This window comes from Rousettus aegyptiacus, unplaced genomic scaffold (assembly GCF_014176215.1).
Source record: "Rousettus aegyptiacus isolate mRouAeg1 unplaced genomic scaffold, mRouAeg1.p scaffold_m13_p_3, whole genome shotgun sequence".
Taxonomy (NCBI): domain Eukaryota; kingdom Metazoa; phylum Chordata; class Mammalia; order Chiroptera; family Pteropodidae; genus Rousettus; species Rousettus aegyptiacus.
In genome coordinates, this window is record NW_023416306.1 from 26920444 (window position 1) to 26938249 (window position 17806).

The following is a 17806-nucleotide window of genomic DNA, read 5'->3' on the forward strand; positions in this document are numbered from 1 at the left end:
TTATTGAAAGCGTGGTGAGATGCTGAGCCTACTCTCATTCAACACGTATTCCCTGAGGCCATCCTCTGTGTTAGGTCTTTGGCTGATCCCTGGGGATACGGAAATGAATAAACATGACAGGGGATCTGTCCTCAAACTGTTGGACTATGGGGAAACACAGACGCAGACACAACTAACTGTGATTGAATGTGACAAGCGGAACAGCAGAAGCCAGAGCCAAGTTCGGAGAGGGGAGTTGGCAACGGCCTCTGCCAAGGAGCTATGGACCGGGTCTTGAAGGGTAAGTAGGAGTTGGCCAGGCAGGGGCGGGGCGGGAAGGGTCCTCTCGCAAACAGGGCCCAGGGGCCGAGGCATGGACAAGCGGGAGAGGGCTTGGTGTGTTTGTGCAACTGTGAGTGTTTCAATGTGGCTCCTGGCTGTGGGTCAGAATCACCTGCAAAGCTTTTTGTGTGTACAGACTCTTGGACTTCACTCCAGACTTATTGAGTCTGAATGTCCACGTATGCAGCTCAGGCAAGTCTTTTTTTTTTTTTTTTTAAAGCATTTCGCCTTCGGTGTTCTCTCTCTTTACACACACACACACACACACACACACACACACACACACACACACACACACAAACTTTGATGCACAGCCAGGGCTGAGAACCATAGGGATATTAACTCTAACTCAGCATAAGACAGAACTTTTCAGAAATGGAAAGGTGTATCAGCAGAAGCTGACAGCAGGGGGAAGAATGGGGTAGCAGGAACTCCTGCCCTAAATGGGGGAGGAGGTGAGGAAGGGCTGGCTTTTTAAGTCCCTGAAGCCTCGAGCACGCCAAGATTCAGTTTGTTGGTCATGGCTTGTGTCTCGAAGGGTGGCAGTTGGAAAGGGTGAGGACAGGGAAGTGAGATTCATTCCAAGAAAGAAGCCAGACAGTGAGGGGAGGAGAATGTCTGAGAGTAAGAAGGAAACTCCCCCGTTCTTGGAGGGGTGGCCAGGGAGGGGAGCCGCGGAGCCCTTCCATAACAGGGTGAAGGGGAAGTCACTCTGGGGTGATGTGACTGACAGTGCCCTGGTCCCATCGCGATCTGGCTCTGCTACCTCCTAGCTGGGCAGCCTTGGACAAAACTCTTCACTCTTCTAAGCCTCAGTGCCTCCTCTGTGAATGAATGGAAAAACACCATCCTGCAAAGGAGGCTAAAGGAAGTGAGCGCTCTGCAGGAGCATGAGGAAGGGATTCTGCTATTCAGGTTAGGTCAGTACCTGCGGCTTAGAGACACAGCCCTGGCAGTGGGAAGCAGGGAGAGGGGATTCTCTTAAGGCCTGAGGGCAGCCACAGGGGTTTGGTATACTTGTAGGCAGCCTTAGCCACCAGCCAACCAGGAAGCAGGTGGTGGGGAGGTGGCCCCAAGAGGAACAGACACTGTAACATCACCTGCTTAATTCTCACAATTACCTATCGTCAATAGTAACAAGCACAAACCACCTGTATCTCGCACAGTTTCACACTGGTCCCGTCATCCCTCACACTGACCCCGTGAAGCAGGTCCGCTGCATTCTAACCAGGGAGGAAACTGAGACTCCAGGAGGTGAATGAATTACTGGCTCCAGGTCAACAACCAGTAAGGGGCAGCGCTGTCCTCATACTTGGTGGGTCTCCTGTCTATACCAGTTCTCTTAAAACCATTGAGGAGAGTGGGATTGGGAAATCTCGGAAGGAAAGGGTTAGGTGCCCTGGAGTCTACCGAGTCCATCAAATCTCTTTTTCACTTCTCCAGACACTTTTGGAAGTTATTCCGTACCCATTCCCAGCTGCGGTGCACACCTGCATCTGCCCTGCACTGCCCAGGGGAGCAGGCCTGGGCTAAGGAAGGTCCCGACTCCACTACTGTGTGACCTTGGCAAAGTCACTCTGCCCTCTTGAGGATCTATCCACTGCTCTCTCCCTTGCAGGGTTGTTGCAAGGATTAAATTAAGTCATATATACAAAGCACCAGGCACATAGTAGGTATGGAGAAATACTGGTCCTCTGCCTTCTCCTACCATTTCTCTACTTCCGTCCAAAGCTGCCCGGCTTCAAGGCCCCCTCCACCAGGAAGCCCTCCCTGACCAGACTCCCTGACCATGATCACTGGATGCTCTCAAACGCTGGCCCCCTTTCCCGTCCCTTTCCCAAGGCCACTTAGGGTTACTGGCATCTCTACCTGAGTCAGCCTTACTTCTAGCTGCGAACTGGTGCATTGGGGGTCAGCATCCGTCTAAAAGGTCCAAGGGACCACCACCTTGTGCCCTGGACGTGCTGATGTTGTGGCCAAGGATCGATGGGCACACAGGATTGCGACACTGCTCAGAGCAGTCACTGCCTAGGTGGCCACCTTGGACCCTTGACTTCCACCATCCGAGCTGCCCAAGAAGTGGCTGCAGTCCTGGGGATGGACTTCTGCAACGCCACCCAGGCCGGCAGCTCAGAGTCATGGCCTGAACCCGGAAGGGGCATCGGGGGAATTGTGCTCTAGCTCTAGCTCTGCTCACGCACCCTTGAGCCAGTCTCTTCCCTCAGTGGCCTCAGTTTGCTCATCTGTACAAAGGTGAGCTTTTTGTACACCTCTGTACAGAAAGAGGTGACCCTCCAGCACTAACAGACTAGGATTCTATTCTTCTTCACTCACACCTCTCTCGTCAGAGGTTTATAATTTTTTTTTATAGCCTCTGCCTTATTTCCATCTCTGCTCTTCAAGCAGAGATAAGTTTATGGTTACCCAGGCCAGTCGAGGAGATTGCTGGAGCTTCTGTGTTTGGTGACTCAGAAACTGCTGGCTGTTCTCATTAAAACGGGCTCCTTGGTGTCTCCACAGTCTGACTCAGTGCTTTCGATATCACTTCCTTGTCTTGGCTATGGGAAGGAGAATGGCTGACTTTCCCATGAGGCCAGAAGTGACCTCCAGGGAGGACTTTGCAACTCTCGGGAGTGGGGGGCTCTGATTCCTTCTCATAGCCAGAGTCCCAAGTAAATGTTAGGACGGCCGCCATGCAGAGCCACGTGGCTCGTGTCAGGCGTGGGTCTGAGATCTGGCCCTGCACTGTCTCATCTAACCCTCTCAACGACCCTTGGCGATAGGACTCTGATTATTGTTTTATGGAAGAGGAGCGGAGGCTCAGAGGCCGAGCAAGTAATCCAAGGTCACGGAGCTGAGAGGCAAGAGAGCGCAGCCCTCTCGCAGCCACGGCATGTGGTGGCCTTCAGGTCACCGGTATTCCCTTGCACTAGGAATTTTGCAAAATGCGTGCTGCTGGTAATTTTTTGCCCTCCTCAGATGAACATACGATTGAAGTCGCAGATCTGAGAACAGGGGCGTCAGCTGGTTCTGGGCGCTCTCCAGTAATGCGCAGCCCCCTGAAAGCTGACCAGGATGACATGACGCAGCACCCTAGTACTCACCGGGGCTTGAGTGTAGGTGTCGGCTTCTATGATCTCAGCCAGTCCAACTGTCTCCTGAAGCCCGCTGGTCTCTCCTGACGCCTATGTGGAGACAAATGGTGCCAGGCACAGGGGGAGCAGTTTACAACTGGTAAAGGCAGAGAATCGCCTCCTATGGAGGAACTCTGTGAGTGTGTGTGTGTGTGTGTGTGTGTGTGCGTGCGTGTGTGGGGGGCGGAGAGACAAGAGACAGAGAGAGTGGGATTGAGGAGAGAATGCTTGGCTATTCGTTTTGTTTCCTTCCACATTTTATTGCTGAAATAAATTACAAAACTAGAATCAACTTCGTCTCTGTGGCGTACCTACTTCCATTTTTGTGCAGGTTCCCTTAATCTCTATCAAAAGACACTCCCGATCTCTGCATGGCTGTCACCGGAATTTTATTTGGGAAGTATGTTTTCCTGTTGCTACCTAATCTTCATAATTGGCATTCTAATGGCAGCCAAGGAGCCTGTGGTTTTGCCATGATTTTGTGAACAATCCCTTGATCATGGACTCTTGGTTTTTCCTACTTTTTTAATATGAACAGCAATGTAGAGACAAAGGAACAAAAACACTTAAGTTTCCCTTCTCTCCGCCTCACAAGAACGTCAGGCCCACACTGTGGCCTCGAGGAGTGCAAACATTCTTACAGAACCAAAGTCCACCTTGCAAGGGCTTTCCAAAGAAATCAGCATCCATTTCTACCAAATGAATGAAATCAACCTCTGTTTTGTTTTGGGGTCGATGCCACCCAAGGAGGAAGAGGAGTTCCAGGATTATGCCATGCTCTGCTTGCCCCCGGCTCTTTGCATCATGCTATGGCTTCTGCCTGAAATGCCTTTTCCTCTGCATCTGAGGAACGCTCGCTTGTCCCTGGCCAGGCACTGACTCCGCCCCGACCCGCTCTCAGCTTTTCCTCTCTCACTTCTTGCCCTGACCCAACCTGCAGAGTTTGGATGTGAGGACCAGTCATACTCTGCTCTGTCACTGGATGCGGATGCATGTGTGAGCTGCTTGAGGATGCAGACAGTTCCCAATTTATCCTTTTATCTCCAGCATTTCCCCAGGTCTGTCACCTGGCAGGTGTTCAGTAAGCTTTGGAGGCAGGGAGGGAGGAAGGAAGAGAGGGAGGAAGGAGAAAAGGACCCATCTTTTTTCTCCTGCCCACAACCCCACTTCCAACTTAGAAACTGATTCATTTGCCAAGCATAAAAGTTAAATTTAGAGTCGTTTTTATAGGAATTTACACCCAGGATGTCTTAAGAGTTTTAGCTTCGATTTTAGAATCCTGATACTGTTTCTTGACAAGAAGTCTGGAAACCAGGCCACGGATGGCCACAGCTGTGGAAGAACCTAACACCTCAGAAGAAACACAACCCCCCGCCCTCCTCACACCAAAGAGATGACTGAAGTTCTTAAAAATAATAAAATAAAGCCCAAAAGCCCAAAATAGAACTTGAGGGAGCACTTGCCAAGATGAGAGATTTTAGAGACTCCATGACGTTGGGGGTGAAGAATTGCCTGGGCACCCAGCCTTTCTCTGGCCGACTGGCTGCTAGGGCTGCAGGGCCCGCTGCGGGGTGGTCAGGCAGTCGGGGTGGGGGGATGGGGGACTCACCCAGGACTCTTCGGCTTCACACAGCTCCTCAGGAGTCCTGGGGTCACGGTGAATGGTGAGTTGCTGTATGGAGCCCTGGGGAAAAGCAGAGGGGTCAGAAGCCACTGCTCGCACATCTATAGCTCGGCCACCAGTGAAAACATGATTGTTTTTGTAGTAGAGAAGAACCAGTGAAAGGACCAGTGTGAGAAGGTGCTGCCTGTTGGCCCTGACAAGTAAACCAAGCCATTCTTAGTCCCCTCTCATTTAGGGGGGCACTCTGCTTGAGCCATTGTAATTTGAGTCCCAGTAGCTAGACAGGCCCTCTGAGAGTATTGTGTTCAAAGCACAGACTAACATAGCAGGTTCCAAACTGGTCCCCAGGTCCCCAGCTTGTCAGGGGCAGACCTGAAAATGCATGTTTCCCCTTTCCCGGAAAGTGTCCTTCCTCTGCAGCTGGAAGCTTCTCAGCTGGAAGGCCTCACCCCAAGAAGAGTTGCCAGCCTGCCTCCCTGCCTCCACTCGCACCCCCTCTCCCCATTCCTGACAGCTCATTCTCCATGATGCCCCCAGAGTGAGCGTTGAAAGATTGTTAATTGGATTTTAACTTCTTAAAACCCTCAGCTTTCCAGTGTACTACACACAAACCCGAACTCTGCCCCTCGGTACTGTCGTGTATTGATAAGCACAAAGCTAAGTGCATGTGCTGACTAAATGAAAAACCACGATAACTTACGGGTTTTCTTTAGACTGGCGTATTCATAAACGCCCATTTCAACAGTAAAGTTAGGGGTTTTTTGATATTTTTTCAGAGCACATTGTCCAAAAGGAGAAAGAGAGACTCGCTCAGGCATTCTAGCTTATTCCACCTTTGCAGATACTGCTCATGTGCATATCCAAAGATAAAATCATCGAAAGGTACGACAAGCCTTACTCTTCATATGATGCCTTAAAATGCTCTAAGTGCTTTCACACAGGCTACCTCGCTTGGCTCTACAACCCCATGGCAGTGGGTTTTCTTCTCCTGACTTACAAATAAGAAAACACAGAGAGAATCAGAGAACCCAGGTACTATTTAAAACCATCAGGCTGCATTGAAAACTTGAGACTGGAATCTAGGTTTTGGGTTCCGGGCCTAGCATTCTTCCTGCCATACGCGCATGCCTCTTGGAGGACATAAGGGTAAAATAATAACAGAATAGCTGCTGGCATTTGCTGCGTGGCGAGTCTGTGCCCGGCGGCCTCCCGGATCTGCAGGACTTGGACTCACAGTGAATCTCTCCAGCCCCGTGGCTCCGGCATTGCCCACGAAGATTCCCGCACTGGGCTCGAAAGCCAAGGCTTGAGAGGACCGCCGGAAAGGGATTTGGCCATGCTCCTCGCAGTCCACGATCAGGGTCACTTCCTCACCCTGGACGGTCACGGCAAAGCGGTTCCACCTGTGGGTCATCACAGGCACCGAGAAGGCAGCCGCTTCGTGGGACACTCGGGAGCCGGGCTCCGTGTAGTAGAGGATGACCCGCTGGTGGCCGTCCTCCACGCTCGAGAGCCGCAGGCCCAGGTAGATGATCTTTTGCAAGGCATCCGTGATGGCAAAGAGCACACCTCCTTGGGCGCTGCTGGGCTTCGCCGTGACGCTGATGGCAAAGTCACGGAAGAAGGTGGGGGGGATGAGGGTCCTGGCCGGGCGGCCCACGTTGGCGCCAGGCCCAAAGCTGTAGGCAGGGAAGCCGCCGTAGCCTGTGACGAAGGACACGGACGAGGGCAGCGGGACACCGACGAGCTCGGTGAGGTCCAGATGGCCCCGGGAAGCCGAATCTGCAGGGAAAGAGAGAGGCCATGCTTCACACGTATACTCTGCTGTGCTTGGGAATGAGGAAGAAAAGTCCCAAATGAAACAAGATCCCTCAGGACCTCATTGAACTTCCCCCCCCCTTTTTTTTTTAAATTTATTTTTCGATTATAGTTGACATATGATATTACATTAGTTGCAGATGTACACATAGTGACTAGACATTTACACACCTCAAGAAGTGATCACCATGATAAGTCAAACCATCTGACACCATACATAGTTACTATATTACTGACTGTATTTCCTATGCTGTACTTTACATCCTTGTGACTAATTCTATAACTGTCAATTTGTACATCTTAGTCCCACTGTATTTTCTTAATTATTGCATTTCGAACTTTTTTGACACCAACTTGCCATAAGAAATGCATTTATACGGCAACCCAATATGCATATTTAGATAAATACATATCTGTAACATTGAAATAAATGTTTCATAAGACATTACCAGGCTCTCTAATATTTTCCTTTCTATTTAATAATCCTTTTTCTCTTGTATTTTATTAAAAACATGCCGGAAACAACCTACAAAACTGATTTCATTACCCGTTAATGGGTCATGACTTGCAGTTTAAACAATATCTAAAAATATTTCCTAGAATATTCCTAGAATACATAATGTTCTCCACCAACGTGGAGATTCCCCCCCCCCCCATTTCTTTCTGTAAAATAGGGTAGGTTTGTTTTGTTTTGTTTTGAATGAGGTCTACTGTTTAAGTGCCTCAGGGGATGAGAAAAAAAGCAGGGACAAAATGAAGTGTCCCCACCTAGGGACAATCAAAATTTTTCATAAATGACATCATCATTGACAGTCCCTGAGCTCTCACTCTGCCAGGGTCTGCTCTGAACCCTTCACATACGTCATTCCACCCTTATAACTCTTGGAGGTTCAATACTATTATCCCCGCTTTACTTTGGAGAAAGCTTAGAGAAGATAAAAAATTTGCCCAAGGTAAATTCCATCCAGGGTTCTAAGCCAGAGCAACTGACGCCAGGAGCTCTTAACTACCATCCCCTGGGGAGAGAAACACAGGGCTCCATTATGGTGGCCTGGAAAGGGAGCAATAGTCCATTCAACCACTGTCCTCTGGGAGAAGGCTGTGGCCTGACTTGTGCCCACTCCCAAGGTGATGCCCAAGGTACCAGCAGTGATAGGAAGGCAGGTCCCAGGGGGAACTGGACAGAACTGGAAGTCAAGACCATGATATGCAGGACCCTTTGGCCTTGAAAGTGAAGCCCGAACCTGAGGATTTAGCCTGGAGTGAATGAGGGTCAGAATCGAGCAAGGTCCTCCCTCAGAGACCAGGGGGCGAAGCAGACTCATATGGTGACTGCCTGGACTACAGCCAAAGACCAGAGGACCCGGAGAACCTAAGTGTCCTCGGAGGACTTGGTGGGTTGATACCCAGAAAAGACTCGAGCTACCTGAGGGCACCACGAATAAAGCCCCCACCTGATGAATCAGTCTGCTTTCCAGTTTACTAACTCGTCCCCCCTAACTGGACAAACGACCAGCTATGTGACATTGGGAGAGTCATTTTATCACTCCAAGGCTGGTAATGGACTCCATGAGAAAGATTAAATGAGACCATCCATGTAACCCCGGTAATTATGGTGGTAATGCAGTAAATGTTCACTGCTCTTTCTTTTTATTACATCCACTCAACAAGCCCGAGAGGTTGATAGGTAGGGTTATTGCCCCCACCGTGCTGATGTGGAAATGGAGGCAAGAGGAGATCCTAGACGCCTCATCTCTGTGCCCCTGAACTCCCTACAAGGAATAATAACGACCAGGTTTTTCATGTGGGAATTTCTGCTGTTATCTCACTTTACAGATGAAGAACTAAGGCTTAGGAAGATGGAGTGACTAGCCTGAGATTACATAGTAAGTGGCAGGATGTTTTCGAGCCACCTCAGGTTGGTTCACTACCTCAGTCTAATGAGATGGGAGCTCCCTCCCAAGGGTGGGGCTTGATCTGGTTTGCCTGCTGTGCTGATGCCCCTTTGCCAGCAAGAGGATGTAGTCAAAACTCTGGTTAATCCAGGAAGTCGAACATCCTTGGAAGATGGGAGAGAGACACCCTGACTCCTGTGCCCCACCCCAGAGCGCCCACAGAGAAGGATGCCCAAAGTCAGCAGCTAGCCTGTGTGTGTGTGTGTGTGTGTGTGTGTGTGCGTGCACACAAGTCATAAATTATTATGAAATATTTAGGACATGAAAAAATGCATAAACAATAATATGTGACACACTGAATGGTTAAAATGGTAAATTTCATGTATTTATATTTTACCACATTTTTTTTAAAGAGTAATTAAATGGATTAAATGTGATAACATGAGGTGCTGGCGCATGGCAAATGCTCAATAAATTGGTGGGTATTATTAACAGCATCCTCCTCCTCCTCGTCATCATCATCATCATCCTAGACTTTCGAGTTCAGAAAGGAATCTCAGAGGCCACCTGATACAGCGTCTACCTGAGCAGTGTTAACCCGGCACTGTCCAGTATAATAGCCATCAGCCAAGTGTGGCTGTTGAGCACTTGGAAACATAGATTGTCCCAGCTGAGATGCGCCACAAGTATAAAATACAAAGTGGATTTTGAAGACTTAGTTTGAACAAAGGAATGTAATATATAATGGTGTTTACACAGATTACACGCTGAAATAATTTGGAGGGAGTACTGGGTTAAATATATTAATTTTTTAAAGATTACTATGAGGAACAGGCAGACACTCAAGGGCTGTGGTGTTTATCAGTCTTATACATGTCTTCGTATGTTTACAACATGAGTCTGTTCCTTCAACAGAATGTGGAACCCCTGTGTCTGTCTCTAAACTTTACGTAAGTGTTGCATGCTACCTGTATTCTTCTGGCACTTCCCCCATCCCCACCCCGACTCGACACTGTATTTTTTGAAATTTATCTTTGTTAACTCTGGGTCTTATATTTCCATGAGCATGTGGTTCTGGGTCGTATATTTCCATGACAGTACTCTATGGTATAAATAAGCCATAATGGATTGATTCATTTGCTGTTGATGGAAAATGTGGTTTCCATCACTATTACTAACGCTATTGCTATGGGCTGTCTGACACACATCTCCTCATGTCTATCTGTGCAGGTAATTCTACCATCTGGGGGTAGAATTATTGGATGATATGGGAATGTATACCCGCGACTTCACTAAATGTTGCTAACGTGTTCTCTGAAGAAACAGTGCCATTTTTTTTTTACGGAGGCATCACTGACATATAAAATTGTGTGCGTTTAAGGTATGCATTGTGTTGATTCGAGACATTTATATATTGCAATATGATTTCCACCTTTGCTTTAGCTAACACTTCCGTCACGTCACATAATTATCATTTCTCTTTTGGTGGTGAGAACATGTAAGATGGAACTGTGCCGTTATACATGCCCACCGGCAGCACCTTCCTGCCAGTGTTTAGGGGAGGCAGAGAGATGTGATTTAGGAGAGGTCCATGGGACTCTTCAGCTATAGAGATAATGTTCATTTCTTATTCCCCACTCCCCAACATGCCCCGACACAGTTCCCCCAGTGTCTCATGCTGTCACAGGTCCTCCCTCTCCTATCTCGAATGCTCACCCCTCCGCCATCCACCCCACTCACCAGTTATTTTGCCAGAATAACACCTTCTCACTGAGACTCACCCTGGCCTCATCCCCCCTGTGATCCCTCATTTCACCTCTTGCACCTGTATCCTCTTCCTCCCCTCCCTGAGGCTGCATTAGATGTCCCCTCGATACACACGATACACACCGGGTCTTCCTTCCTAGCCCTCAGTACACTGCATTTCACTCTTGGGTGATGTGTCACTCACCCCGCCACCCCATGAGGACAAGGAACACACCGTTCATCTCCGTGTTCCCAGCACCCGGCCCAGTGCTGGTGAATGATTAAATGAAATCCAACCCTCTCATTTCACAGAAGGCGAAGCTGAGGTTAAAAGGTGGAAGGGGTTGCCAGCTATGAATTTGGATCTGATTCCCAATCCAGTGCTTTTTCTTGACAGTCTGCATCATGCACTAAAACAGAAATTAATTTTAAGTATGACAAACAGTGAAGACATAAATAAAATGATTGTTGAATCCGGTTAAATTGAACTACACAGAAAATTTTAAAGTTCTGCATAGCAAAACAAAAATCTCCATAGTGTCAAATAAAATCCCAAAACTGGACAAAAATATTCATTACATATATTATAGACCACAAACTAATTGCCCAGATACATGAAGCAAATGAGTAAGCAGGAGGGCAACAAGCCAAGAGAAAAATGGGCAAAGAAAACCAGAAATTCTTTCCACAGTAAAAGAAATAAAAATGGCTCTTAAACACAGGAAAACACAGTCAACCTCACTCAGAATGAAATACAAGACCACAAAGAGACATCATTTTCCCAATCAGCTTGGTAAAGATCAGAATATTGGATAATATGCTATGTTGGCATGGGTTTAAGGAAACAGGTCATCTCATGCACTGCTGCGGGGAGCATAAATTAGTGTAACATCTGTGGAAGCCGCTTTGACAATATTTATGCAAATTACAAGTGCTCATGTACTCTTCCATCCAGTAATTACACATCAATAAATTGTTTTAACAGATAAAGTTACATATGTGAAATGTAAAGCATGTTCAAGAATACTCATTGCGGTACTGTTTAAAATGTACCAAATTGTCCATCTTTGGGAATCGTTAAATGATAAATTTTTGATACATCCATACAATAAAATGCAAAGCAGTCTTTAAAAAGGCATGATTCCTTAGGTATTAATATAAAACAATCCACAAGCTGTATTAGGTAAAAACAAACAGACCACACCCCGCCCCGCTGCCAAAAAATCAAGGTGCCAAATAGAATCGCTATCAGTTGGAAATACATATATTAATACATATTAAATATATAAACATATACAATATATTTTAAAATATAGGTAGGACTATCTCTAGGACACACAAGAAACTGGGAGCAGAGACTGTCCGCAGGGATGGGAGCTGGTGGCTGGGGCGACAGGAATCTTTCTTTTCACAGAATACTCTTCTACTTTTTGAATTTTACACCACGTCCATGGTGTGAAAAGTAAAGACATTGACATATTTTAAAGACATTCATTCCTTCCACCCTCCCTTTAGACATTACAAAATCTTTTCTTCTTGCTTTTCCTCTCCCAGATATAGCCCAACTTCGTATAAAAAAAAAGAGGGAGAAAAAAAAAAAGAGTGAAAAGAAATAGAAATAAAAGCAAACACCCCACCGAGATTTCTTTTCTCCTCTCCACAGTTTAAAGATAAAAACAAAACAAAACCATGAGCACCCTGCTGAGAGCCCTGCTTTCTTCATCCTTTATCTCATCCAGTGAAAAGCTTGTCCTCCAGTTCCTCTCTCTCTCCTACAAAGAGCCTGAGGGGGAGCTCCTTTCTGATGGAATGCTTCAGGTTTGCGGAACGTGTGTTTCCACTGGGAGTAAATGAGCCAGAGCCTCCCATCCAGAGGTTTGTTTCCAAGTGGTGTCCTGGGGGCTCCAGGGATGGGTGGAGGTTCAGGGGACCCGAGGGCAGGGGCTAAAAGGTTCCCACCCAGACGCCTGCATAAGCAGTACAGCACAGGCTTCCAGGGGCGATTCTGGGAATTCTTAGTCCCAGATGGATTGTTTAAAAAAAAAAAAAAAATCACAAATCTACCCAACCTCCCATTTAACAGACAGGGAGACGGATGGTCAGGGAGAGAGTTCCACGACCAGAAGACACAATCAGGAAACAGCAGATGGAGCGGTGAAGCTAGGCTGGACAGAGGGTAGATATAATTCCACCGTGGGGTGACTTGGACTCACAGGTCTCCAGAGCTGATGCCCCTTCCCACGATCCCTGCCGCCCAGCCCTCAGACATGCAAGGGAGGACAAGTATGCAGGCACCAGTTAAACGGTCTTGTTTCCACTGGGTTGGCCACAGAGGGAGCTAAGCCACAAATCTAGAGGAAGCCCAAGTCAGCCCAGCCCCGCTCTCAGCAGCCCCCACCTCCCTCCACACACATTGTCCCATGGAGTGGTGTGATGTGGCAGGGAGCGACCCCTGGCCTGGAGTGACCCATGCTCAGGGCTGCGCCTGGGTCTGCTGGCTCATTTCCCCTTGGCCTTTGGCAGGAGGGCCACCTGCTCAGGCAGTCACCAGGGAGGGGAGAGAAACCAGAGAGCCAAGACAAACAGGCCCAGAAACTTGGTCCATAGGCTTGTCCTGGGATGGCTCCATGCTGGGCGGGAAGAGGGGGGTGGAGATCACAGCTGGTGGGAAGACATCCCACCACCCTGAAAGGTCAGCCTGAAGGGGCAAGCTGATGGGGGTTGATTACTGAACTCTCTGGCCTCAGGAACCTTGGGGCCCTTCATGGGAGGGTGCCATACTTCTCCACAGATAATAGTACCTCACTCATAGCATACTGTAACTTGAGTAAAATAATGTTCCTAAAATGCTTAGCACACAGGAAGTGCCAGGTGCAGAGACTAAGGTTAGTGAGGTCAGGCTCAAGGTCTCACATCCAACAAGGACCTCACTGCATGCTCATCCATCACCTAGAGATCCAGGCTCCCTGCCTTCTCCATGATGCTGAGTCCATGGGCCCAGGAGCTCCCCCAGGTATGTGCACAGCCATAAGGCAACAAGATCACCCGGGCAGGGAGACAGGGCTCTTGAGTGAAGTCCCAGGTCTGCCACTGCTCTTGGGCAAGCTGCTCTCCATCCCTGACCTCAGTTTCCCCCCATCTGTGCCTCAGGGATTTAGACGAGCTGGACTCTCAGAGTCATAGCCACTCTTACATATTCTATGTATCTTCACTGCCTTCAAAATACCTCCTGGGTCTGACTCTGACCTCAGTCTCAATCTCTCATTTCATAAATGCAGAGGGATAGCTTCATTTACAATGGGGGCTCTTCAACTCACGTTTTCAATTCATGAATTGGATAACATTTATAAAGTCTTCGTATCATGTCTTGTGTGGTCCTGGGATATGGAGTTGCAGATTCTGAGGAAACTCACGACCCATATGTCTCAGTTAGCAGCCATCCGTTCAAGGCCTTCGGTGGTTCCCTAGTACTTTTAGGATAAAGTCAAAATTCCACCCTTTGCTTCATCTTTGCTTCGCCTGTCTCTGTCTTTGCTCATGCTGTTCCTTCCATTGGTAACACCCTTCCCCATCTTCTCATGGCTGAATCTTCTTAGGCTCACTAGGCTGCACCCCAAGACACCGGAGCTGCCCCCACTACACACAGAGCCACAGGCATCGCCCCCTCTTCCAAGCACCCACATCAGGACTTGGCACAGAGCAGGCACTCAGCAACGTGGCCTCAGATGTCATGGGCCTCACTCCCCTCAGGCCTTTGTTTCAGGCTCCAGAGCAAATCTCTGGGGTGGAGCCTCCAGAGGGCTCAGGGAGAAGAATCAGTCTGCTTTATGGATGGAACCAACAGAGGAAAATCTGAGCAGTCACCACAGGGTGCAACTTTCCTCCCAGGAGTCCAAAGCCAGTTTCCAGGCTTTAGAAACCAGGGCAGAATCCTAGCAATAAAAAACAAACAGGGCAGGGTTCAGGTTTTCCTTTCACAAGGATGACCTGGCCAGAGGAGGTGGGAACCCTTCCCTCTTTTCCTCTTCTCAGCCACAGACTCCAGGACATCTGGCGCCTCCCCTCCCCAGTGAGGCCTCAGTTTTAACTTCTGTGTAATGGGCTGCTTCAATCCCTTCCATCTGTGGGGTCCTGAGGAGTGCCCGGGGCTAGCCTGGGCTTTGAAAACTTGCCTCAATCAGGAACTGTATCTGGCTTTGCAAAGCTCCATCCCACAGATGACATCTGGGACGCGAGCTCAGCGCTTGTGCTTGTTAGAATTTTAGGCCCCTAAAAAGCTCTGAGTCAACCAGGGCTGCAGACAAGCCAGAAGAGACAGAAAGTGGGAGGCTGAGGACACCCCAGGATTGTGCGCGACAGTGGCTCCTGGTGGCCACACAGAGAACTGCGCCTCCACGAAACCCGAGGAAGGCTTCCCACGTTGCAGCTGTGAGGGACCCTTGCTTGTACTGGAGGAAACTGGGAGAACAGAATCAGAATGAGAGGTCTGGAAGGGATCCAAGAGAGCAGTGCTGACGTCATCCAGGGAGCTGTGGCCCGGCCAGTACTACAACCCAAATGCCCACGTCCCATCCTCTGCCCTTTTCCTACACCAGCTGCCTGGGCAAACAAAAAGGTGCCCTCTCCACATCTCTCATTCCCACCCATGGCTGTGAAGACCCACAGAACACTTCTGTCAGCTTTAATGGGAACATCTTGACTCCTTCAAGCCGGCCAGGGCAGGGCCCGGGAGATCCGGAAGACCTCATGTTGCTGTAGCCAGGGGTTGCAGCCGGCAGGCCCTGGGTATACAGGTAGAGTGGAGGTGACTGCCCTGGGGACCTCAGAAGGGCCCATCTGGCCTGAATTTCTTTGAACTCAGTCTCTGAGAGAGAGGAGGTCCCCAACACCTTAGCTGCCTACAGCATGAGCTAGGGAGGCTCGGAGAATGCCGGCATCCCTCCCCCTTGCTCCTTCTCAGGCCACCCTGCCTGGGAGGGGGACATTCTCCCATCTTCTCAGGACTGTTCTTTCGCTTCCCTTTGGATGCCCCCACGGGGAGGTGGCCCCTGAGACTCTGGGTGTACCTCCTAGCCTGTGTCTCCCCTTCCTCTCACCTCCCTGGAAAGACAAGAAGCTGGGCGTTCAGCAAGCCACAGATCTGTGCACAAAGAGTGCAGCTCGCCATCTGGAGAAGGAGTTTCCTCCACCATAGACCCACCAAAAGGCCATCTGGTTTCTGCTTACACGTTTCCACTGTTATGAGTTCACTCCCCCGACAGCAACCCTGACCGCTGCTGGACGAGTCTGTCTTTGGAGCGCTTTCTCTTGGTGAGCTCAGGCACGTCTCCCCTGGTTCCCACCCACCTGGCTTTGCCCTCTGGGACCGTACACAAGTTGGCTTCAACTTCCACATCATGGCCTCTCAGATGTTGCACGAGGTGGTGGAAAAGGCCAGCCTGGGAGGCCGACTCCGCCACCAGCCCAGTGTATGATCTCGAGCAGTCCCTTGTCCTCTCTGAGTCTGAGGCCCCTCATCTGCGAAACAAGGGGCTTGGACTAGATGGTTTCCAAAGGCCCTTGCCAGCGTCGAGAGCCTCCAATTCCGCATCGTCCTCATCTCCCGTCTGTTTTCCAGTTTCTCTAACCACAGTTAACTGTCAGATCCTTCAGCCCACAGCCTTCAGGCGTGGAAGAAATGACTCCAGCAGGGACCAGGACAAACCCAACCCTCCCCACAGACTTCCTCGTCTTTGGACAGCACGGCCTGGCCCGAGGAAGGGAGCGCTGTGCCCAGGAAAATGTCTCAGCTCTGCCTGGGAGGAAACATTGCCCCACCCAGGCTGGAGTCCCCAGAACCTCCGGGCTCTACCTGACTCCCCTGCTGAGGGAAGTGAACACGACAGGATTCATGCTGCACGGGATCTGTCTGTACCCACTGAAGATGGAAGAGGTTCTTAGAAAAGCCTACCGCCAAGGCATTTCTTAGAAAAAGAACTGTTTCCCTGCCAGGGAAAAAATCCTGGATCAACTTAGAAGGGAGACCTGGACTTTCCAACAATGAAAGACCTCATTTTTCTGAACTACAGAAGAGCATTTTTCTACATGTAAACTTAGACCGCCTCCTTCCCTTTTCCGGTTTTCATATATAGCATAGGAATTTTCCTGCTCAATGAACTTACTGTGTGAGCTCCCTCCCTCTTTCTCTCCCTCTCTCTCTCTCTCTCACTCTCTTGCTCTCTGAAACCTCTGGCTTAACTGAGAGAAGGATGGTTTTGAAGGGAGCCAGAGGTGGGCAGAGACTGGCAAGGTGTGAGCCCTGCAGCTTGGCTGCCCAGCCCAGCAGCTGCAAGGAGCTGGGCCCAGCTGAGAGCCCCAGCAGGAAGGCACCCATGTGGTACCCTCTCGCTGGTTTCCAAAGCATCCTTTCACCTGTTCCCCCCACCAGGATGAAGGCAAGGCTGGGATCATCCTATCATTTGCCGTGGGAGAGAATCAAGACTCAGAGAGAGGAAGTAACTCACTCGAGGCCCCAGTGCAGGAGCCAGCACTGAAGACTCCATGCTAAGACTCAACGCCGGGCTCTGCCTGTTACAGACCACTGCCTCCTGGGCTACCCTCGTGACCCGGGAGGGAAAATGCTGCACACCTCTGTGTCCCTGTAGTGCCTGTCCATCCCTCCACCCAAACACACTCATTTCTGCATTCTGGTGAATTCCCTTCCTTCTCTGATATGACTGGACATGAGCTCCTGGGCATGGACCTTGTGGACTCATCTCGGTCCCCAGTGCCCGCACAGAGGCTAGCAAGGGTGACCCATGAATGAATGACAGGAAATAATAGCATCGGCAGCTGAGCTCTACTGTGAGCTTGCTGTGTGACACACACCGTTCACAGAGCTTTTCACTAGTCATTTCATCTTCACTCCTGATTCTCTATGAAGCAGATAATATTATTATCCCCATTTTACAGGTTAGAAAACTGAGGCTTGGAGAAGTTAATTATTGCTCCAAGGCCATGAGGATAATAAGCTATTAGAGCCAGGATTCAAATCAGAATAGGTGGTATAGCATAGTGTACTGGTTCCAGCCCTGGCCACACATCGCAGTCACCCAGGGAGATTTTTAAAAAGACAGAAGTCTGGTCCTCCCAATGACAAGAGTCTTCGAGGGTCTGGCCTGGGTCAGTCTGATTTGCTCTCCCACGTGGCAGCCAGAGGTAACAGTAAACCTCCTAGGCTTTGGTGCCAGACAGACCTGAACTTGAGTCCCAGGTCTGCCACTAGCTGG

The 17806-nt window shown here is 49.4% G+C and overlaps 1 protein-coding gene across 2 annotated transcripts in view; it reads right to left on the reverse strand.

Annotated features, from left to right (window-relative positions):
* Window positions 1-17806, reverse strand: part of COL15A1 (collagen type XV alpha 1 chain) — a 95651-nt gene that overhangs the window by 54684 nt on the left and 23161 nt on the right. For both annotated transcript variants that reach the window (XM_036239127.1, XM_016146298.2), the window contains exons 3-5: window positions 6314-6861; window positions 5065-5139; window positions 3426-3506 (exon numbers count right to left, since the gene is read on the reverse strand). In XM_036239127.1, the coding sequence (XP_036095020.1) occupies window positions 3426-3506; window positions 5065-5139; window positions 6314-6861 (704 nt within the window). The remainder of the gene's footprint in view (window positions 1-3425; window positions 3507-5064; window positions 5140-6313; window positions 6862-17806) is intronic.